Below are 24,638 nucleotides of genomic sequence, written 5' to 3' on the forward strand. Positions count from 1 at the left end.
ATGACGGTGTTGTTGGGGGGTCTGGGGCCCGAGAAAGTACATCAGTATTCTCCCTATCAAGCATGCTTACTGCTCCACATTTGGAGCAGGTTCTCCAGTATTCAGCAAGCAGTAGGTGATTGGGAGTTCCGATAGCAACTGAAAGAACTTAGAAGATTACCGCACAGGAACGGGCCCTTAGGCCCACAATGTTTGTGACAACATGAAAGGGTGAGATTCCAGTGGTATCTTAACGGATTGGACATTTATCAGAGATAAGTGGCGGCGCCTAACGGCAGCGGCTCACTAGCAGTCTGTTCGTCTTTTTTCCTTTTTTTTTTTGTTGTGTGTCGGTGTTGGGATGGTTTTTATATATTTTTTTGGTTGTGTATGTGCGGGAGGGGGTGTTGGTGTGTGGGGGGGGTAACTTTTCTCTTCCTCACGGCGCGGGGTGCGGCTCGGCTGCGGGGCCTAACATCGCCCGGTGCGGCTTGGCCGCTGGACTTTACATCGCCCGGTGCAGCTCGGCCGCGGGACTTAACATCGCTGGTGCGGCTCGACTGCGGGACTTAACATCGCCCGGTGCAGCTCGGCTGCGGGACTTAACATCGCTGGTGCGGCTCGGCTGCGGGACTTAACATCGCCCGGTGCAGCTCGGCTGCGGGACTTAACATCGCTGGTGCGGCTCGGCTGCGGGTCTTTTCATCTCTGGTGCGGCTCGACTGCGGGACTTAACATCGCCTGGTGCGGCTCGACCACGGGACTTAACATCGCCCGGTGCGGCTCGACCACGGGACTTAACATCGCCCGGTGCGGCTCGGCCACGGGACTTAACATCGCTGGTGCGGCTCGACCACGGGACTTTACATCGCCCGGTGCGGCTCGGCCACTGGACTTAGCTGCGCAAGGCTTGGTCGCGGGCCTTTCATCGCCCGGTTCGGCCGCGGGACGTTTCAGCGCCCGGTGCGGGGACTGTGCGGGTCGGTCGGGGACGAGCTGTCTGTCCGTGGGCGTGGGGAAGAGAGTGGAAGTTTTGTTGCCTCCATCACAGTGAGGGGGTGTTTGGAGTCACTGTGATGGACGTTTGTGTTGGGGTTATGTGTCTTGTGTTCTTTTTTTCTATGACTGCTATGTAGTTTCGTTCGGTACTTCGGTGCCGAACGACAAATAAAGCTCTGTTATACCTGTTATGAGATGCACAAGGATCAGAAGGAGAGAGAATCAGAAAATTGAAAAAAACATTTAAAGAGGAAGAAGCTGGAAAAGAAGAGAGGTGGGGAAAGCACAGATTAGGAAAAGGCTAGTGAACAAAACTGAGAAAGAGAGGGAGATGTGGACATCTTAATAGGATGGCAGAAAATGACAAACCTGGGGAGACTGAGTCGAATTAGAGATTTGGAGTGGAAAAATATTCCAAAAAATATATCGTGGTCTAATATATACGTTAAGCTAAGTCAGGGCATGTCTTTATCTGCATTTATTTTACCAACAATTCAATATGTTGTGTCATCGCCACCTAATGTTTTCTTCTTAAACAATAAATTACTGGAGTATTAGGGCCCCATTCTTAGTCACGTGTGTGACCAAAAATGTGAAAATTTGTGGAATACGTCTCTTCTAATTCTGAAAGCATTACAGGTATATTGTTTTGTACTGTATATATGACTTGTATATGTCGGTTTATCAAGTGAAATTTATAAATGTTATGCTGACAATGTTTGTTTAGGGTCAGAGGTCCAAAGACATACAGGTATGTAGATTAATTGACTGGGTAAATGTAAAAATTGTCCCTAGTGTGTGTAGGATAGTGTTAATGTGCGGGGATTCGGACTTGGTGGGCCGAAGGGCCTGTTTCCGCGCTGTATCTCTAAATCTAATTTTTTTTAAAATCTAAATCAAATATGACTGGTCACGTGTGTGACCAGGTGGGGGTCACACACGTGACTAAGAATGGCCCATTTGAGAGGCTTCTGACAAGGCCCAGTAGGAGCAGGAGCTGTTTACTGTTTACTCAGTGAGCTTCAAGTGAACAAGGAATTTCATTGTGTGGGTGCAACAAACTACTCTAAATGTGATTTCTGGTGGAATTTCACAAGCTAACGTAGGATGTGTTTTTTCGTGCACTGGAGCACCTGATTGTACCAAAGTGAGTCTATTAACACTGATCATCCAAAGAGTGTAATGAAAGCTTTTTTCCATAGAACCTTCTGTTTAATGACTGCGCCGATTGAAATTCTAATTTGCCTCTTCATTGATAACATGTGAATGTTTGTTCTCTGCCTGCATCTGATTCTCTCGCTGTCCAGTAACCAGTTCCTTTGATCCCTCCTAATTGAAACACAAAGCCGCACTCCGCTTAGATTGAAATAGTTCAATTGTCCAGCCAAGGGTAAAGTTATCTCCGACTCATTCATTCAACAAACTCACTGCAGAATAAGATCTGGTTCCATCATCCAAGGTATAGCCAGAAACCTGTACGGATCTCATATCAGATAGAATTTGGATCCTTAGTCTAGCTCTCTGTGTCCAGACATCCTGAATCTCCTATTTAATAGTCAAACATTGATTGTGTTGCTTTGTTACTCCAAGATTCAAAACTGAGAAGTTAATAGGTTGAGCAGTTACCGTATTGCATTATTAATGTCCCAGTAGATCTGCTTGGATTTGTGCAACTTTGAGTTCTTGGGTTAAACTCCTTGTGGATTTGGATGACACGAAGTAGTCCGGGAGTCAAGTTTGAGAAAATAGGGATTGCAGGGAAAGGAGAATTGGAGAGTTTGGTCTCAGCGAGGTGGGAATTCCAGGAGGAAGGGTGAGACTGGGAGTCAGGTCTGGGAGAAAGCCGTGTTCAGGGGTTTAGGGAGAGCATTATTGCAGCAGGGTTTTGTGCTTGGATCAATGGAGAGTCCAGATCCGCAAAGCTGTAACTGTGGTACATAATTCTAGAGAATTTGATCCGGTAGGAAAGGGATTCCAGCAGGTTTGCAACCAGGGAGATTCCGGTGAAAGGTCTGTCAGTGGAAGGTGATTTTGGAGGATTTAAGCCCGAAGGGGATGGTGATCCTTGGGCTGGCTAGAAATCCCGAACAGTGAGCTAGAGGTTTACTCGGTGCTGGGAGACTGGGAGGTCCCTGTAAGGCTCAAAACCTGGTACAATAGCTTGCACATACCCGCAGTCACCACAAAAATCCACTTTACAAATTTGAGCTTCCAAATGTCTGCCAGAGGCAGACCCTGGAGTTCAAAAGAATTTCTGGAGCCTAACATAGTGTCTGGTGTAATGTTGGTGTAACACAGGTGCAGCAGAACTGTGAGGCAAAGTTGAGAACTTTCGCAGCAGAGCAACAGGCTACCCAAAGTTTCATTCACCATTGTGTGATATGGGCCCTCTGGATCATGGGGGGAGCGGCAGGAGATTTTGTTGTTGGCATGAGAGAGAGATTGTATTCTTTGTTAATGTTTTATAGCATTATTGTAACACAGAAATCAAACTAAAGAAACCCACACAAAATGGGGGCTTGCGGTTTAAAGAGACACGTCAAGAATCAACTCGGTTTTCCCACCTGACTGTGTTGCCACAGCAACAGTGATGCAATGGAGAGAGGCATTTATAATTGAACAATGTCCTGTGAAAGGCAGCTCGCACTAAGGTAGGAAATTAAAGTAATAGCTGCAATAATATTCTGCTTTGAGCAAAGATTGATGAGTCACGGGGAGATCCAGCTATTTCACAGTTGCATTTCTATCTGGTTTTGGATCAGGATATGTTGTGCATGAAATCATTTAAAAGCACCTGCTGTTTGTAGAGCCCGTTCATCGCTTTCCACTGACCACACCATGTCTAAACAGACTGACATTTCAAGGCACATTACTCTCCTGGTGAGAGATGGTGAGTATTTTTAAGAGGTAGCTAAAGATGACAGGGATTTTGATGTGTATTTCCACCACTTAGTACAGTACAGCACAGGAGCAAGCCCTTTGGCCCACAATGTCTGTGCCAAACATGATGCCAAGTTAAAACTAATCTCTTCTGCCTGCATGTGATCCACAACCCGCCATTACCATAACCATATTTATGGTATTTAATACAGAGAAGTGTGGGGTGTTGCATTTTGGGACGTCTAACAAGGGCAGAACCTACACAGTAAATGCTAGGCCTCTAGGGAGTGTTGTAGAGCCGAGGGATCTAGGAGTGCAGGTTCCTTGAAGGTCGAGTCGCAGGTAGATAAGGTGGTCAAAAAGGCTTTTGGCACATTGGTCTTCATCAATCAAAGTATTGAGTATAGAAGTTGGGAGGTCATGTTGCAGTTGTATAAGACATTGGAGAGACCGCATTTAGAATATTGTGTTCAGTTCTGGGCACCATGTTATAGGAAAGATATTGTCAAGCTTGAAAGGGTTCAGAAAAGATTTACAAGGATGTTGCCAGGACTAGAGGGTGTGAGCTATAAGGAGAGGTTGAGTAGGCTGGCTCTCTATTCCTTGGAGCACAGGAGGATGAGGAGTGATCTTGTCGAGGTGTACCAAGTCATGAGAGGAATAGATTGGGTAGATGCACAGAGTAGGGGAATCGAGGACCAAAGAGCATAGGTTCAAGGTGAAGTGGAAAAGATTTAATAGGAATCCGAGGGGTAACTATTTCAAACAAAGGGTGGTGGGTGTATGGAACAAGCTGCCAGAGGAGGCAGTTGAAGCTGGGACTATCTCATCGTTTAAGAAACAGTCAGTCAGATACATGGATTGGACAGGTTTGGAGGGATATGGACCAAGCGCAGGCGGGTGGAACTAGTGTAGCTGGGACATTGTTGGTCGGTGTGAGCAAGTTGGGCCGAAGGGCCTGTTTCCGCACTGTATCACTCTATGACTTAATGAGTCTATACTCAACATGTCCATGTGTTCATCTAATAACCTCTTAAATACCACCTTTGTATTTGCTTCCACCACCAAACTTTATAACGTTTTATAAAGCTTCAACATGACTTCCTGACTCTGATACTCAAGCCCCCGACTGATGAAGGCAAGTATACCATGCACCTCCACCAATGTATGTATTGTTTATGGTAAAGTCCCTTAAAGCATACTGTTGACCAATTTAATGTCAAAACATTGACCTGTTGGGAAATTAATTGAATGGCAGGAGACTATGAGCAGAGAATGTTGGTGATCTAAGTTTAGGATTTTACAATTACAATTAGACATAGACTCACAGAGTATATAAACAGCCCTTCAACCCAGTTCATCCATACTAACCAAGTTGCTTAACTGAGCTAGTCCCACTTGCCTGTGCTTGGCCCATATCTCTCCAAACCTGTCCTACACATGTACCCGTCTAAGTTTCTTTTAAATGTCATAATTGTAGGTACGTCTACCGCTTCCTCTGGCAGTGCATTCCATGTTACCGTGTGGAAAAAGATGCCCCTCTGGTCTATTTAAAATCTTTCCCTTCTCACCTTAAAACTATGCCCTCTAGTTTTTGACTCCTCTATCCTGGGAAACCGACTATGGACATTCACCTTTTCTACCTCTATAAGGTCACCCCTCAGCCTCCAACGCTGCAGGGAAAAACGACCCAGCCTATCCAGTATTCCTTATTTAACCTGGGGAGGGGTAGGGGAGGTTGGTGTCTATATTTAAAAATAACAGTTCTGTTCAGACAAAAATTATTAGAAGCAATTTCTGTGGCCCAGCATCAGTCAGGTTCCAGTATGAAGCTGTAGTAACAAAGCGGAGACGCAGGGAACTGCAGATGCTGGAATCTTGAGCAAAGTACAGAGTGCTGGAGTAACTCAGTGAGTCAGGCAGCATCTGTGGAGGGAATGGACAAGCAACGCTTTGGGTCGGGACCCTTCTTTAGACAGATTATAGTAGGGGGGAGAAAGCTGGAAAGGAGAGGTGGGGACGGGACAAAGCCTGGTAAGTGATAGGTGGGTACAGGAGAGGAGGGTTTGATTGGAAGATGGGTGGAATAAGTGATAAAGACTAGAGAGGAAAATGGAGACAAAGGGTGTCATATAAGGAGAGAAGAGAAATGTAAAACCTGAGAGAGGTTTAGGTGAAATCAGATAAGGAAAGAAGTTGTAAAACTATCTTTGTTCTGCTGGCAGATGTATAGCAAGATGTGTGGAGTCTACAGCCCTGAAACATTCCTGGATATTCTATTGGAGCAACAGAGAAAACAAGACCAGTTGGAGCAGGTATCGGATCACACTCATAGCAGGTTATTTACTCAGACATTAACCCTGATGGGGGGAGCTGCCCCCAAACACGGACTGTTACTGTAGCAGAGGTCCAGGGAGCAGTGTCACCTTGGTGCAGTTCACAGAAACTGACTGTCATTGCGGTACAATACCACAGACACTGACTCCCTGGGTACAGTTCCCCAGATACTGACTCCCTGGGTACAGATCTCCAGATACTGCCTCTCCCTGGGGTACAGTTCTCCAGACACTGACTCCCTGCGGTACAGTTGCCCAGAATAATTCTCACTGGGGTACAGTCCCAGCAGTGCGTGCTCACCAGCAGCCTGTGGATTGATGCCGAGGCCTTGCAGTACAAGGCAGTTTGGATCACCTTTAGTCCCTGACTCTCCAATCCTTGTGCTGCAGGTGTATTGAAATGTGCAGATGCTGAACAGCTGGAGTAGGGATTGTAGAGTAGAAAGCAGATGTGGCTGTGGTAGCAAGTCTGGGAAAGCAGATATGGCTGTGGGAATCGACTGTCTCTCCCTGAGCCCCTGGCTCCAATCTCTGATGTGAACGAGCGCGGTACGTCAATGGAAACATGGCAACCCCTGTTGTCACACCAAACAATGCCAAAACTGGAAGTGAGGGAGGAAAAACAAGTCGGGCAATCTCCAACTGTAAGCACAGAGATATTTACTCTGTACTGGATGTGTGATGGGTCTATTGACAGGAAACAATTACTCTGCATCAAACCCTGGTTGTATTTTCTCTTGAAACTTTTGATGGGACAGTGTGAAGGGTGTTTTACTTTGTACACAACCTGTGCTGTACTTGCCATGTAATGGATGATTGATATTTCATCAAATTAGAAAGATGAATGGCTTGTCGTAAACTTGCAGATGGTAGAGCATTACACTGCAGCTGATGGATGTTGTGTATCTGGGGCAGCAGTGCTGAGTTTGAGTGAGGGAGTGAGGAGGACTGAGAACATGAATGTGAATGATCATGACAGGTGAGTGAGTGAGTGAGTGAGTGAGTGAGTGATAGAGTGGTCCACTCCACAAGCTGCCCCACAGGTTAACACAGTGGTGAGTGAGTGACTGTGACTGTGAGCGAGAGAGTGGAGCACTGAGGGAATGACCACAGCACTGACCCATGGAAGCAGTCAGGAACTGTGGGAGTAACAGAGCAATGGAGAGAGTGACGAGAATGGTGTGAGTCAGTGTGAGACGGCAGCAGTGACTGACTGACGGAAGCTGCAGTGTTTTCACAGGATGAGGAATTTGAACTGGAGAGTTGGAAGGCACAGCTCGAGTACCTCAGCAGTGTGCAGCAGGAGCGACATCGGGTCAGCACCAGGTGCGTACCAGCATCAAGAATTACTTGGGGTACATAAATTTCCCCAACACCCAAGATTATGGAAATGTTGCCGGAAAACACACCAGGAGTGCACCGGTTGTATAATCAAGCACACGCACACCCAAGTAAACTGTGGTACTGGTTCACACACATCAGGAGTATACTGGTTGTGTACTGCATCACACACACACCACAAGTAAACAGTGGTACTGGTTCACACGCACCAGGACGACACTGGTTGTGTACTCGGTCACACACACACACCACAGGTAAACTGTGGTACTAGTTCACACACCAGGACTACACTGTGTGCTGTTCTGAGTCACACTGACTGGGAATACAATAGAAGTGATATTGAGTCACCACGTGAATACCATGTATTCACACTTTCTAGGCTTAAATGAGGGGTTCTGCCAGTCATGAGGCTGTGAAGCTGGGAGAGTCTCCACAGGAGGGTTAAACTACGTTGCTGTAATGTACACACCCACCCGTTTTAAAAGCTGCAAAGTTTATTTCACCTCTCATGCTTTCCATATTCTACACTGTTCACAATTCTTTTCCTCTTTGACCCTGATGACCTTGGTTTTTTGTTGTAGATGGGCAGTGGACGGAGTGTCTGCTGTCATTCATGATGATGGACAAGACATGGAGTGCCCGGGTCCTGAGGGCGAGGATGTTGTGTCAAAGTCACACTTTCTCCAGCTGGTAGAGCAGAAGTACCAAATGCTCTTTGAACGGCTCCAGCAAGAGAGACTACAGAAACATTGGGGTATGGGGAGATAATGGTTTGAAATGAGAAAATGGGGGTATTTTGAGGATGTTGGGGGTCAGTGAGGCTAGGGGGAGATGCTGATGGTTGATGCACAGGGCCATGATTAGGATACTGGGAGTAGAGAGTGAGGGTAGGGAGTTGATGATGGAAGGTGTTTGAGAGTGCGGGTTTGGAGTTGGGTTTAAGATCGTAGATTTACAACGGAGAGTAAAATTGAAAGTGGGTTGGTAATGAAGGCGGGGTTAGGGTTTAAGGGTGGTGTTTGAGCAGGGGCTTGGTTATTGGAGGGGAAGCAGGAGATTAGGACCGAGTTTGGATTGTCTATGCCAGAGTGGAGAGCAAGCAGAGGTGAATGACACAAACGGTAAATGACCTGAAATACAAACTCTCTCCCATTTTCAACCAATGCAGCCCAACCAGCTGAGTACTTCCAGCATTTTTTTTTCACATCAGATTTTTAGTGTCTGCAGTATTTGTAGACAGTAGTGTATTTGCTTTACAAATACTGCCTGTCTCTCATCTGTGAAAGCCCACCTTGCTCTGTTTGTCTCTACCTGCTTGCTCTCATAGGGCTTAGTTTCCATTTGCGTTTGATGTGGGTGTTGACAAACGTTCGCTTATGTTATTACCTCTTGCGTGCCGAGATTGGAGAGTGGATTTGGGCGTTGAAAGATGGGTTAGGTTTGAGGATGGAGTGAGTGGAAGGTGGGGCTGAGTTGGGGAATCTGCCTGCCACTGAAGCTCCTTCTCTTTTAATTCTCAGAAACTTCTGCTCTCCTATCATTGCTCCTGGATTTGCATAGATGTTGCGAGGAAGAAATGTCTTCCATTTTGTGCACACCGATGGCCCCAGTGCAGAGGTCCCGGCTTTTCCTTTCCCAGCACTACCTGCAATGCCAGGCCCAGCTCCAAGACACATTTGAGACAGCAGCACTTGTGCTGGGCATCAGCGAGTGGACGCAGAGTGGCCAGACCTCACAGGAAGTGAATCGCAGGCATTGCAGTGTTAACCAAGCCAAGTACAGAAGCAAGGTTACAATGTGAGTCGCCCAAAATACCCAACCTCTAGACATTGGGCAGATGCTTCTGCTGTGGTTCCCAAAGTAGTAAAACAAAAAAGTGCAATAATCACTGGTAGAAGACATAAATAACTGCTAAAGTCTAAAGAGAGTCCATGAGAGGAAAGTCCAGGGAGTACAGTGGTTGGGGTCAATAGAAGGAGAGGCATTGGGAATGTCAGAGAGGGGACTGGCCTTGCAAGAGAGGAAATTGGTTTACACAGGGAGAGGGGGGGTTGTGGTACAGACAGTGGAAACTTGGCCCGGAGAAAGAAGGGAGCTGGGTTTTGAAGAACAAGTGTCACTGGGATTCAGAGACGTGGGGAAGTGGTGTCCTGGGAAAGAGGTTTTGGGAAACAGAAAGACAGAAGAGTCTGGATTCTGGCAGAAGAAGGGGGATTGATGTTAAGAAAGAGAATAGTCAGGGAAACAGGAATACAGAGAGAAGAGGGACTGGCTTCTGGAGAGAGAGGGTACTGTGATCCAGTAGAGACCAATGTTCAGAAAGAGAGGGGATAGTGTTTCAATGAGGGGGATATAGATTTGGGATCCTAAGAGAAGAGGCTTGAGATAATTAAATCACAGGGACTTCAACATGCTCACTCGGAAAAAGGAGACCGTATTGGGTTTGGATGAGGTAGGACAGATGATGGGATTGGGGCTGTGAATGAGGTAGGTTTTGGTGTTGAGGGTGGATTTGGGCTCTGGAGATTTGGAAATTTAAGGTTGTCGATATGTACATTGCGGAGGTTGTGATATTTTGTGAACAAATCTTACTGTACGATATTTGGGATTTAACACTGTTTAAATAACTTTTTCCAAGGTTATATGAGAGTAAGAATGAAATGTTAGCTGTGAGCAGACTGCAGGATTTCATCTGCACAACCTATCCTCAGAAACCAAGGCAGTCAGTGGTCACAACCTTTGATCCCAAGGCATTGGCAATGCTGGGACGGATTCACATTCAGAAGATGATTTTGGAACAGTTATGTAAAAATCACCATGAGGAACGAACAGTAAGTTGTCATTGCTTATGTGACTCTATCTAATGTACTCGACGAAATAAGTGGGATTGTTAATATTAAGATCTATATTGTGACTGTTTTAAAGTCATGCAAATTCCTTGACCAGTAAGTCCCATCCATCCTTAAGATACAATGCCCACTGATCAAGAATGTTTAATTGTCCTATGTACCAACCGTGGAACAATGAAATTATTTACTAGCTGCATATTAACAGGTCTGTAAACACAATAATATACAGAAAATGTATAATGATCAAAAATACAATAAAGTAGCAACCATAATACTAAGTAACGAAAACTAACCTCACCCGCAGAAAACAAAGGCTGTTGTGTAACCAAAGACACAGTCCTTAGAAGATCATAGTTGCTGAGGTTAATGTTGTGTAGTATTCAAGAGCCTGATGGTTGCTGGAAAGAAGCTGTTCTTGAACCTTGGTGGTTAGGGTTTTCAGCATCCTGTAGCCTCCTCCCTAAGTAGTAGTGAAATGACCAGGATGGTGTGGCCTTTTGAAGATATTGGTTGCCTTTTTGAGATAGATCCCTATGATGATGGGAGGGCAGTATTGTGATAGACAGGTCAGTGTCTGCAACTCTCTGTAATCTCTAATGAGTTGCGGAACCAGACCATTATGCATCCAGTCAATATGCTCTCTACCATGCACTTGTAGAGGTTCGATAGAGTATTTGTCAACTTACTGAATCTCCACAGCTTTCTAAAGAAGCAGAGGCATTTCTGAGCTTTCTATGTGATTGAACCAATGTGCTAGACCAGGACAGATCTTCAGAGATATGCACCCCAGGAATTTGAAACAATTGACTCGATTCACCACTGTCCTATCGATGGAGACAGGTTCATGGATCCTCGGCTTTCCCTTCCTGAAGTCAACAATCAGCTCCTTGGTCTTGCTAACATTGAGAGCAAGATTTTTGTTCTGACAACATTCAATCCGATTTCCAATCTCTCTCCTCTACTTTGACTCATCGTTACCTGTCATTCGTCCAATTCATTGATTCAATGGTGAATCATCAGAAAATGTAAAGATGGCATTGGAGCTGCCTATAGAATAGAGCTGGGGACTGAGCACACAGCTTTTAAATGCACCTGTGGCTACACCATCATGGGTATTGAGAGAGCAGAGCAGGGGACTGAGCACACAGCCATGAGGTGCTCCTGTGTTGATGGATATCAAGGAGAAATTGTTGTTGCCAATTCACACTGATTGTGGTCTGTTGATGATTGTGGTCTGTTGATGAGGAAGTCAAGGATCCAATTACTGGGGATGAACAGAGACCCAGTTCTCAGAGTTTGAAAAGTTTGGAGAGGATAATAGCGTTGAACGCCGAGCTGTAGTCAATGAACAACAGCCTGGCATCCATACGCTTATTTCCCAGCGATCCAGTGCAGAGTGGAGAGCCAGCGATATCAGTTCATCTAGTTTGCAGGTAGATGAATTGTACTGGGTCTAGGTCCTTACTTAAACAGGTATCGTTATTTGTCATAACCAACCTCTCAAAGTACTTCATCACCACAGATGTTAGAGCCACCAGTTGGTAGTCGTTGAGGCATGTTACGTTGCTCTTGTAGGGCACCCATATTATAGATATTTATTCATCCTGCCTGACAGTGATCGATGGTCAGAGAAGAGGCAGCCTTACTCTGGGCCTGACAATGGGGCTGGAGAGGAAGCTTCACTTGGCATTTCCCTCGTAATATTGTGAAACAATCAGGATATTTCATCAGCGAGTAAATTAAATCCTTCTCCAACCATTTGTAAATTTCTTTTTGATAATAGTTGCTACTACAGTTTATTTACAAGCAGATGACACCAGGAATTGATGTGGAGCCTTGCAAAGAGAAGTTGGGATGTAACAATACTCCTATTTACAGCCAGAATGAAAAATGGGTTAACCCCCTATCAAGCAGGCCAGAAGATACCACGGGTGTAAGTATTTGTTATCTGTCGTAAGCCTCTTTTCCTTGGATTTTACTGTTAATGAGAGACATTGTCATGGTTTTAATATGTTCTATTTGTAATAGTTTCTAAACACTCCTCAAATAGGCTTGTCTAGTCAACTTGATTGTCACGTGCACAGGTGTATGATACGGTGTAGGTACTATGAAAAATCGTGCAGCAACATTACAGACACATAGACTACACACAAAAACAAATTATACATACATTTCTGAAAGAACGAAAACTGCAAAATCAAAACATGAGTACAAAAACATAATTAGAAAAAAAAAAGTCCATAGTCATGCAGGAGGCAGAAGGTAGATTTCCATTGTTGAGGTAGGATTAGGGTTGTGTTGGTTGATCCAAGAATCTGATATGTAGGAAAGTAGCTGTTCCTGAACCAGGTGATGTGGGACTTCAGGCTTCTACCTCCTGCCTGATAGTGAAAGTGAAAAGAGGGCATGGCCCGATGGTGGGGATCCTTGATAATAAATGCCTCCTTCATGAGTTGGTGCCCCATATAGATGCTTTTGATGGAGAGATCCATGGTGGACCAGGTTGAGACCATCACTCTCTGCAGCCTCTCGCCTTTCTGTACATTGGAATTACCATACCAGCTCATGATGCAACCAGTCAGGATACCTTCTACAGTACGTTTGTAAAAGTTAGAGTATTCAGAGACATTCCGAATTTCTTTAAACTTTTGAGAAAGTAGAGACGCGTGACTCATAGGATTCTATGGTCATGATTAAATAGACTGCTGGGTTTACATGACTATTTTGCTGTAACAATTGTTATTCATTTATGGGCTGTGGGCACCACGGGGTTAAGGCAAGCAATTATTTCAATCCTGAAGTGCTTTTGAGAAAGCGGTGGTAAGCTAACACCTTAAACTGCTGCAGTCCACACAGAGAAGGAAGAAGGTGTGAGGCTGGGAGGGAATCTGGCAGGAGAGTAGTACTATCCTGAGACACCCCTTATCCTTCAGCCGAGGTACTATCGTATAAGCTTCTCTGATTTTCTACAGTGCATTTTGTACATCTACTTTGTACAATATATCTCAGCCATTAGCATGCAAGTATACTGCTTTATCCTGGAAGATGTTGAGTCTTGTTGGAGCTGTACTGATTGAGAGTGAGGAATATGCTGTCTCATTCGTGATTTGTGCCTGTTGTTGATGGAAAGCCTTTGGGGAACTAAAGCTGATTACTAAGGTTTCAAACTACCCCAATAGGCAAAGTACATATGAGGATGCTCTAGTTAATTGTCTGGTGATTATTGGCACCCAGATGTCGATATCAAGACTTTTGGGCATTGTAATGACACTGAACATCAAGGAAAGGCAGTCAGTTTCCCTCTGGGAGATTGCCCGTTGTTTATGTGGCGCACACATAAGTTATTTATCAATTTTGCTTGTTACATACTAGTCACCTCTGAAATTCATCTCCTTTTGTCCATGTCTGGAAAGAGGCTGGAATGAGATCTGCAGCTGACTGGCCCTTGCAGAATTCAACCTGGCAAATGAAATACTTGTAAAGAGCACTGTTGATATATTCTATTATTATTGAATTGAATTGAATTGAATTCAATAAATTTTATTGGCCAAATATGAGCCAAATATGTATACATACAAGGAATTTGCCTTGGTGCTTTGCTCGCAAGTAACATCACGATATACAGTAGACAATTAAAAATAAAACATTATAATTTAAACATGTGAAGAATGAAATAAAATAACAGAGCACAAGGAGGCTACAGATTTTTGGCTGCTGAGTAGAGCTACTGCTCATGGGGAAAAAGGCTGTTTTTATGTCTGGCTGTGGCGGCTTTGACAAGCCAGAGTCGCCTTCCAAAGGGAAGTGCTTCAGAGAGTTTGTGGCCAGGGTGAGAGGGGTCAGAGATGATCTTACCCACTCTCTTCCTGGCCCTTGCGGTGTACAGTTCGTCGATGGGGGGAAGGTTGCAGCCAACTACCTTCTCGGTTGATCGAATGAAGCGCTGCAGCCTCTGGATGTCATGCTTGGTGGCTGAGCCAAACCAGACCATGATGGAGAAGGTGAGGATAGACTCTGATGGCAGTATAATACTGGACCATCATTGCCTGTGGCAGATTGTGTTTTCTCAGCTGCTGCATGAAGTATGCTAATGAACAAGACATTAATGGGGTACTAATTGGCTGGTTTGGATTTGTCCTGCTTTTTGTGGGCGGATCGTATCAGTGCAATATCATGTAGATTCATTGATACTCAAAGATACTTGAGAAATTCCAATGACACAATGATATTCCAATAGTTAAACACTTGACTAGAAATCCCACTAGTTTTGGAGCACAAGTTTTCATCATGACAGCCTTTGCCTTTTGCTATTTCTTCCCCATTTATTGACAGCATATGGAATGTATGGAATTAAATGAGGCAGCTTTTGTGATGAGAACATATATTTGGCATTGCTGTTTGAAGACAATTCAAATTGATTCAGGGTTATCTATGAGATTCGCATTCACCATCCATGGAAGTAGGAACATCCATGGAACATCCTTTGTCTGTTAATTATTTGATTGTCCATCACGATTTGGAGTAGGATGGCAGAACCAGTAGTTTGGAAAATTGCTCACTTCTGACTGCAGCTTCCACGGTTTAGTTGGGATGTCATAGTTGGGTAGCTTCACCAGGATGGCATCTTGTGTTTATGTACATTTGGTGCTGCTACTGGAATACTCTTCATTGAATCCCCATTTTATCACAATTGGTCCCCTGATAATGGTAATGGTAGAGTAGGAGAAGTGGAAGGCTCCGAGTTTACAAATTGCGGTGAAAATCAGATCTGTAACTGCCAATGGCCAATGGCCATCACAGGTGCCCAGCCTTGAGCTACCACAGCAGTACTGAATTTAGTGTGGTTAACATGATCATAGTATCATATGGTAATAGGAAGGATGGCCTCAGTGTGAACATTCACTTCAACAAAATCGAATGCAAGTTCACCTGGAATATACAGTAGGGTCTGACTCTGGCCGGAATTAGTGTATTCATTACTGGTAGCCAAGGTATGAGAGTTCTAGTGAGTGCAGAAGGGCCAAAAGGATGAACTTCTTGGCCTACAGGGACTGGGTTTAAAAAAAGTCTAGTCAACAGTGAGTTCTTCATTCTAATCGGGGTAAATCAAAGGATGAACAATGTAGTGATGTTTGAATCCTGACCGTGACTGCAAAGTAAACTAGAAGTGTAGGGCAAGGGCTCAATATTATTAAGTCAATTCAGAAATAAACATGAAGATGTGCAGTATCAACAGAAGCAATGAGCAGTGGATAGATAAACGACACAAACACCCCAAGGTCAATTAAAGAACAACTACATGTTGCTGTGGGAGGGATAGAGGTATGATAAACCAAGGCCTCAAATAGCTTTCCTCAATGTGAGTTTCTGATGATTGTGTGAATTACGAACCTCTTACCTTCAGAGTGAGAAAAGTGACCTTCAGCTCAGTCTCTTGGAGAAAGCCTTTGCTCTGTACTGGGAAAGGAAGGAGACCACAGTGCAGACGAGGAGGCAAAGCCCAGCCATCATGGGGCTCATGGAGCTACATCTCATGCAACTGGCCAATGTTCAGGAACTGACCCAACAGATGGAGGGACAGGTGAGAAATTTGTGCTGCCTCTGGACTGATGCATTTGTGTTGTGGTTCTTTACATTAGGTTCTCTGCAATGAGATTTCTTTATTGAAATGCATACTGGGCTCTCTGTCTTGTATTGTGTTCAATGCATGGAGTGTCAATTGGAGGCTCTGTAGAGTAGGATGTGTAGAGTGGGTTATGTGTATTAGGCTTTAATGTGTTAAGAATGTTGTTAATTCATAGATGGTGAGCTTTAGCGTTAAGACTGGCATTTTATGTCCATTTCTATGTGGCCTTGGACTGAGTGCTTGCTGGTCCATTTCAAACTACCATTTAAAAGCCAACCACATTGATGGATCTTGACTCACATGTAGGCTAGACCAAGTAAGGACAGTAGATTCCTTCCCTGCATGCCATTGGTGAACCAGGTACGCATCTACTAGATTCAAGGTCACCCTTACTGATAACTAGTATTGCTTTTTAATTGCAGATGTATTGAATTAACTCAATTTAAATTCCCCAATTACCATGGTAGGATTCAAACATACATTTTTGGTTCCTGGACATTTGGATATTTGTCAAATCACGTAAACACCACACTTCCCTGCCCTGTATGGGAATTCACCATCGTGGATTTACTTTGAGTTCCCAACACCACCATTCATTGTGATCATGGCTGATCATTGTGATCATGGCTATCAGCAACTCTAAATTGAGATTCACCGCTCTGGATTCACTGTATTGGTTAACTTATATTGTACAACTGCTTATGCACTCAACCCCATTATATCTTTTGTTTCAGTTTATGAATGACCTGGTTAGCACTTACTGCTCACTACATGATGACCGGCAGAACAACCAGCACTATAACAACCTGGCAGTCATGTTCCTGGAACTAGTTACACCAGAGATGGATGTTGATCAGATCGGTAAGGGCCCTGGGTATTAGGCTAGAAATGAATGTGGGGATGAACGTGAAGTAGACGTTAGAGATGAGGATGGAGATTGAGATAATTGTGGAGTTCACCAATATGGGAAGTGGGAATAGCGAGTAAAGATAAGAATAGTAAAGGAGATGGGAATAGAGTGGATAGACGTGGAAGTCGGGTGGAGGTGAAGATTAAGATGTTGAATATTGAGCTGGATATGAGTGGAATTGAGAATGTTGAGGATATGGTAGAAATGGCAAAAGACTTGAAGATTGGGATGAGCTGGGAATTAGAATTGGAATTAAGCCAATTTGGGAGATGGAGGTGGAGCTGAACATGGTGGTTGAGAGTAGAGATGTGAAGGCTGAGTAGTTCCAAGAGGTCTGGGTTATGTTTTGTTAGCCACGCCCTAACAATATACCTGTGTATCATAGATCAGATATAAGCTCCCTCCCCCTGACTCTTGCCCTCTTTGTTCGTTTTTATTAGCTCTTGAAACATGGCAAGATGTCATTAATCACATTTCTCTCTCTCTCTCTCTCCCACACACTCGTGTAAGTCTCCCCTTGATTTCTTGTGTGAGCCTCTGCCCTCCATTGTACTCACAATTCTTTACCGAGTTCCACTGAAGCATGAAGGCGAGTACAGTTGATACAATACTCATGCACACACCTAGCTCTGGTAACCAAACCAACATTTCTCCGCCTCTCTTCCTGCTTTCCTTTCTTTCTTCTTCTGGTCTCTCACCTTTTTCATTGTTTTCCTCTCTCTGTCACCTTTCTCTGAACCTCCCTCAATTTCTGCCTTTCTATCCTTACTTCATCCAACTTTGAGATATTTCCACAAAGCAGAGCAGGTGTTGGCCCTCTTAGTTCTGGGAAGATTCTTGTGGGTTCAAGCACCTCACTGAGTCTGCCAAGGGGTTAAGATTAATCCCTGTTAATCCTTAAAGTTTCTGTGCTGTGCCATAACAGTCACTGTGGATTAGGGAAAGACCTGAAGGTTAGAAAGAGAATCTGAGGATTAACTGTTAGTGCTGGAGTAACTCAGTGGGTCAGGCAGCATATCTGAAAAACATGGATAGGTGACGTTTTGGGTCGGGACCCTTCTTCAGACTTCAGCCAGTCCCTTGAAATAAGTGGCACTTTTTCTAGTGAGATGCCACAACGATCTATGCTGGGCACCTATCTGTTCACAATCTTTATCAATTATTTTGATGAGAGAACCAAGTGTAATTTAACCAAAATTGCTGGGTGGAAGTGCAAGCTGTAAGTGGGATACAATAGACTTTGATGGCTAAGTGAAAAACTGAGAATATAGTTGCCTTCTTTAGTATTCAAAAAAGTCTATTTTATATGGTAAGATATTGAAAAGTATTGGTGTTCAGGGGATATGAATACGACAGTAAGAATATCCAGCTGAAATTTTACATTGTCCAAGTCAAAATGAGAGTTGAATATTGTGCACTGGTCTTCCTACCCAAGGACTGATACACTTGTGATCAAAGGTGTGTAGTGCAGATTTACCAGATTGATGATGAGGGTAAAAATATTAAATTACCTTTCCTAAAAGGAGAGATTAAGCATCCTGCATGAGACTTGAGTTTTGAGGAACGAGTGATCTCAGTGAAAAGTAGAAAATAGTTGTGGGGCTTGACAGGGGAAGTGGAGTGTCCAGAGAACAAAGAGGTCTGGAACAAAGGCTCAGATCAGAGGTAAAGGGTTGCCCATTACGCACTGAGATGAGAAGAAACCTCTTCATCCGTGGGATAGTGAATAATTGGGATTTTCACCCAAGATAACTGTGAAGTTTCAGCCTTTGGATATATTTAAGATATTAATCAAAGAATATGGGATCAGTGCAGGTAAAAGATCAGTCATGCTCTTACTGAATGATTCAAGAGGTACGAGGGCCAGCCACCCTATCCCTGCTTCTATCTCCTCTGTGCTTACATATTTATTAAAAATGGGTTCTGAGAGTTGGAAAATGGGTCAGTTTGGCATGGAAAGGGGACAGGGGTCATGGAATGCAGGAGCAGAGAATGGGCACTGACTTGCTCCTCTATCGGTTTATTGCATGGGAGGGTCTGTCCAGGCATTGTTTAAACACGTGACTTTTTGCATCTGACAGGGCAGGGTCTGGGATCTGCTGATGTTTTGGTGCATGACAACGTGGATAATGGAGTTGTGTTGGACATCTGCAACGTTAAACCATCTGCTGTTAGAGGTGATGCCATCAATTCCAGTGAAATAACTGTACCAACTCTGGACAACTTTCCATTGCTACAGGTGAGCTGGCTGAGTTGGGATTAATGCAAATACAAATAATCTAGGCCTAATCTCTGGAAAGTACATCCTGGGCTTTCTCATATCCATCACAGTTCCTCCTTCGAGCAAGGTGGCCTTGTTTGTTGCCTTCTCACTAAGACGTGGTCTACCCCCCCTCACTAATGGCAGATCAGCTTCAAACTCCTTCCATGAGTATTCTGGACTCCATGCCGGGGAACTTTCCCCTAAGCTGGCACTCAAAACTTCCAGGCTACAAATTCCAGCAGTGCTTGCACAAGACCCCAGTATCACATGCAAAGACACCAAATGAAGCCTGCTTCTTGGGCCCTGTGAGTCCTGAGGTTGTGCGCACAGGTTCTCATTGAAATCTCCAGGAACCCTGCGTATTGAGGAAAATGTTTCTTACAACTGCAAGTGGAGAGGGGTGTGCATCACCAGGGATGATCATGGAGGTGGATTCAATTACACCATTCAAACGGGAGCTGGATGAGAATCCAAAAGGAAATTAGCAAGGCAAGGAAAGCATGACTAGCCAGATTGCTCTAACATAGATCTGATGGGCCAGATCACCTCCTTCCATGCTGTTACCATTCTCAGAGTCAGAGTAACAGAGGCCAGGTTCAAAACTCACCTGCTTCAGGCCCAGGGATTGAACACTGCCAGCGGCTTCATATCCAGGCAGGGGAGAAGAGAGAGCCAGCAGCCCTACGAAGAGAGGGAGATGAGGAGAGAGTCTGCACCTTTGGCAGAGGGGGGAGTCAGTACCTCCAGGGGAGGGGAGAGCAAAAGCAGCTTCAGGGGAGGGGGAAGAAAGTCACAGGGGGGAGAGTAGACACTTTCAAGGGATGGGGGGAGAGAGTCTGCATTCTCAGGAGCAGAAAGCCTATTGGTTTGAGATATTTGATGAGAAGCTGGGAGAATGGTTTGATTGCCAGAACATGGTTCGTTGTTGGACTCTTGACATTTATGGGCCACTGTTGCCTGTCCATCCATTGTTCCAATAGTACTGACTGGCCTGCTCCCTCCACATAAAATTGGATAATTTTGTGTGCATCTGTATATGCCCGTGTAGTTCAGCGGAGACTATTCTGAACATGTGGGGGGATGGAGGGCTGATTGATGTCCGCTCAAGGAAAGGCATTACGATTTCTTGGTGTTAAGTGAAAGTCACGACTGTGCTGAGATCCACAAGCTTCCATATTAGCTTCTGTTTCTTTTCTTAAAGGAACCAATCCTTGAGATGCACAAAGTGGAGGAGCTGGAGGAGACTTTGGTTGGCTATCCAGAAAACATAGAAAAAATTGGTCTGGGGATTCCAATTGAAGCTTCAGCAAAAATCACGAGTGAGATATGTGAAGCAGAAGGGGGCTTGGTGAGGAATCAGCGACACCTGCAGGAGACAGATTCAAAGTCTGGAGAGCTGGTGAGAACAAATATCTGCATTGTGTATCCCCACAAGAGCTTTCCGACCACAAGGTCTGTGTTACACCATGACCTCAGTAACATGAAGCATTCATCTGTTGAAACCTGCCCCCCCACCCAGCCCTGCTGGTAGAGATGGGAATTAATTGCTCAGTCAATATCAAGAACATCTTAACCAGGTTCAGCTTTGTAATCTGGCACAGTAAAGAGGTGGAAGAAATATTAAAATAACACAGGTGAAGAGGTTGTACCTCAGTACAACTAACTCCCTAAGATACTTGAAAACGAGCAATAGTTTAAACCAACAAACAAAGGTTCTTTATTGAACAAAAGAGAAGCTTCGAATTTCATGAAACATTCCCTTACTGAGTCACTGGCAAGATCCATGCAAAACAGTGTAGCCACAACTCAAACAGCAGGTGATTGCAATTGTTAAGGGTGATACAGTAAAACTGATAACCTGCCATGGTCAAGACATATGGTGACAGATTAGCCGATGTTTCAGACTATTACATGTTACTCTTATTAATTCTTTAGCATACTTCTATTTCAATCTTTTTATATGGTGTATAGTAATATAATAGGTTTTCCAGTGAGTTGCTAAGTTTAAAGAATGCAGGAAATATGACTTGTGTCTGAGATGGCTATTCACAGTTGATCCCATGGAACTCTGAACTTCTTCAGTCTGAAGAAGGGTCTCGACCCGAAACATCACCCATTCCTTCTCTCCTGAGATGCTGCGTGACCTGCTGAGTTACTCCAGCATTTTGTGAATAAATACCATGGAACTCAGTCTTCAGCTCCTTGCTTTTTTTTCCCTGGCAATTTACAAAGGCTTTAGACCTAAATATAGGGCCCATGATAAAGAAGTGTGCAGACAGTGCAAATATGTCATGTGGTTGACAGTGAGGAGGAAAGCTTCAAACTACAGGAGGCAATGGATGGTCTGGTCGGTCATACATGAAGCTGGACAATGGAATATAATCCAGAGAAGTCTGGGCTAATGTATCTGGGAAGATGCAATCAGGCAAAGAAGGACATAATAATGGGAGGATATTGAGCGATGTGGAGAGCAGTAGGACCTTGGAATACATGACTACAGATCATTCACGGCAGCAAGACAGGTCAATAAGGTGGTTAAAAAGGCAGTCGGGATGATTCTCTTTATTAGCCAAAGTATAAAATATAAGAGCAGGGAGGTTATATCAAAACTGTGTTTAATAATTGTAAGGGTACATCTTAAGTATGGCATAAGGTTCTGATCACCGGGTCACAGGGAAGGTGAGATTGCACTGGAGGGGATGCAGATACCTGAGGATGCCCACACGGTCAACCACATGGCTAATCTTTCATTGTCTGCAGACTGCTTTAGTATGCCCCCTTACATTTAGTCTAAACTTACAAATTACCAAAAAACTAGAAAGCAAGGCACTGAGGGAAATTGTAGATATGTGGATGTTAACACGACTGTATATGGTTTTTATTATGCATAAAATCATGGGGGTCCAGATTGTGTAAATAGGAAGAACTATCTTTAGCGCAGGGTTCAAAAAGGGGAGCTCTGTTTTCACTGAGTGCATTAATTTTATACGATACTTTATAACACCCTCCTTGGTTGGCAAGGATAAGTTGGCCCCTAGGGCTTGTTTCTGTGCTATATAATTCTATGACCTTATAATTCCTCCATTATAACATCATATGATCTAGGTTATGGTAGGAATCAAATCGCCACATCCTGCTCCCATATCTGGTGTGGCCTTCATCCAAGGTATCTGATCCCTTATTGTTGGCAGGTCGTACATCTGTTGCCATCATCTGCCTTCTTTCGGTTGTCTCCCGTTGTCTTACAACAAGTAGGATGCTCAAACAGAAGTTGGGATGTGGTGCCTTCCTCAATAAATATTTCCTTGGCCAGCTTCGCAATGTTCTACTGCAATGGAAAATGGGATGATATTGTTTGGTGTTCAAACTGTCAGTCTATAGAGAACATCACCGAAGCATCCATGGACATTTTTTATATTGCAATTTGGCAAACCAAACAACATAGATAGGTCTACTTAATCAACATAACAGGCCATTCTGCTCACAATGTCCTTGCCGAACAGGATGCCAAGGTAAACTAATCTCTGCCTGCACATGATCCATATCCTTCCATTTCCCTGCATGTATCCATGCACTTCCACTATCACACCCGGTAGTGCTTTCCAGGCACCACCCACCACTCTCTGTGTGAAAGAATTTTGCAAATCTCCTTTAGACTTTGAACCTCTCACCTTAAAGCTATACCCTCTAGCCTTTGACATTTCCACCCTGGGAAAACATTCAGACTACCTACCCTATCTATGCCTCACGTAACTTTATATACCTATCCTGTCTCCCCTCAATGTCTGATGTACCAGAGAAAACAATCCAAATTTGGCCAACCTCTCTTTGTAGCTAATACCCTCTAATCCAGGCAACATTCTGGTAAACTTTTACTGCAGCCTCTCAAGCCTCCATGTCCTTCCTGTATCGGTGCAACCAGAACTGAACACAAATGCAGCAGAATTAAAGTCCTATAAAGCTGCAACATGACTTCCTGACTCTTATACACAATGCCCAGACTAATGAAGGCAAGCATACCTTCTTTACCACTTTATCTATTGTGTTGCCACTTTCAGCGAGCTATGGGCTTGGAGTTCAAGATCCTTTGTACATCAATCTTGTTAAGGGCCTTGCCAATGACTTTATACTTTCCCCTTACATTCAAACTTCAGCTGCTCACTCTCCTCCTTGAGACTTCTGGCTGCTCCCCCTCCTCCTTGAGAATGTTCTGCATCCGCTTCAAGACATCCTGGACCCTGACTCCAAGGAGGCCCCACACCATCCTGGAATCCTGTTTGTGGTCACAGAATCATTCACCTAATTAGCCTCCGACTGATATTGCTCTGCATTACTTTACTCTTCCTCGCTGTGCCTCAAATCCAGGTTCACTGCCGCTGCCGCTGCTGCTGCTCTCTCCTGAAAGGTCATCACTCCAAAAGGGTATATTTGTTTTCAAGGGAATGGTCAGAGGGGATTCCTGCACTCTCTACCTACTCCCTTATCTGAGTGACCCATTTACTTTCTGGCTGCACCTTAGGTGTGACCATCTCTCTATAACTCCTATCTACGACACTCTCGGTCACCAGCCACTGCTCCAGTTGCCTCAGGCAGCCAGTCAGGAGCTGCATACTCCCCACAGGTGTGGTCCTCAGGAACACAGGAAGTCTCCCTGACTTCCAACATCCTGCAGGAGGACCGCACCAATGGTCTAACTGTCATTTCTTTCTGTACTACCACTGGAGGAACTTGTGGAAAAAAAAGACCTCACCTTATTTAACCTTCATCCTCCTTGCCAAAGTCTCAACACTTACCCTCAACAAAGCACTTAACTTCAACACACAGCCTGTCCCAACATACCCACTCCCAATAGGCCACTCTGCTATTACCTGCCTTCCTTTTGTACACCACAAGGAGCAGTCATTCTGGGATGCCACCAGCTGGTTTTTAAACCTACCATGCTGCTCCTCCACTCAGCTGCTCTCTCAACACGTCATTGAACGCAGATAATATTGAACAGCAGCTGGTACAACAAAACATCTAGTTATACCATGTAGCTCTTAAAGGTATTCACTCACGCCTTCCAAAAATAAATAACAAACCCATACTACTAACAACTAACAACCTATATTAAATTATTCTTTCAATAAATTATTTACAAACATATTAAGTTGCAATTCCTATGTTCTTCCCATCCCTCCACTCTTGCTGAAAACTAACATGTTTTCCTCACTTGCCCAGCTCGGGTGTGAGGTGTCCCTGACCTGAACCATTACCTGTTTCACTGTCCACTGCCTGACCTGTCAAATATTTCCAGGATATCTTGTTTTTACATCACCACAGTCTACCCATAAAACTGAGAATTTGGTGGATCCAGAGGAAGTCAGGGGAGACTGTAAAGAGCGACTCAAAATTATGAGTGGTTTTGCAATTATATGTTCTGGCAATTTGGGCAGTAACTAAAAACCAGAAACCA

The 24,638-nt window shown here is 44.3% G+C and overlaps 1 protein-coding gene across 1 annotated transcript; it reads left to right on the forward strand.

Annotated features, from left to right (window-relative positions):
• LOC144604766 (uncharacterized) lies at positions 1 to 20,714 on the forward strand. The gene is made up of 11 exons (XM_078419411.1): positions 1 to 111; positions 6,084 to 6,173; positions 7,435 to 7,520; positions 8,117 to 8,289; positions 9,056 to 9,332; positions 10,174 to 10,366; positions 12,168 to 12,317; positions 15,789 to 15,965; positions 16,745 to 16,871; positions 19,002 to 19,159; positions 20,385 to 20,714. Exons 1-11 carry the CDS (start codon positions 1 to 3, stop codon positions 20,712 to 20,714), a joined length of 1,872 nt encoding a protein of 623 aa, XP_078275537.1.
• The last annotated feature ends 3,924 nt before the right edge of the window (positions 20,715 to 24,638 follow it).

Source organism: Rhinoraja longicauda, chromosome 23 (assembly GCF_053455715.1).
Source record: "Rhinoraja longicauda isolate Sanriku21f chromosome 23, sRhiLon1.1, whole genome shotgun sequence".
NCBI classification, from domain to species: domain Eukaryota; kingdom Metazoa; phylum Chordata; class Chondrichthyes; order Rajiformes; family Arhynchobatidae; genus Rhinoraja; species Rhinoraja longicauda.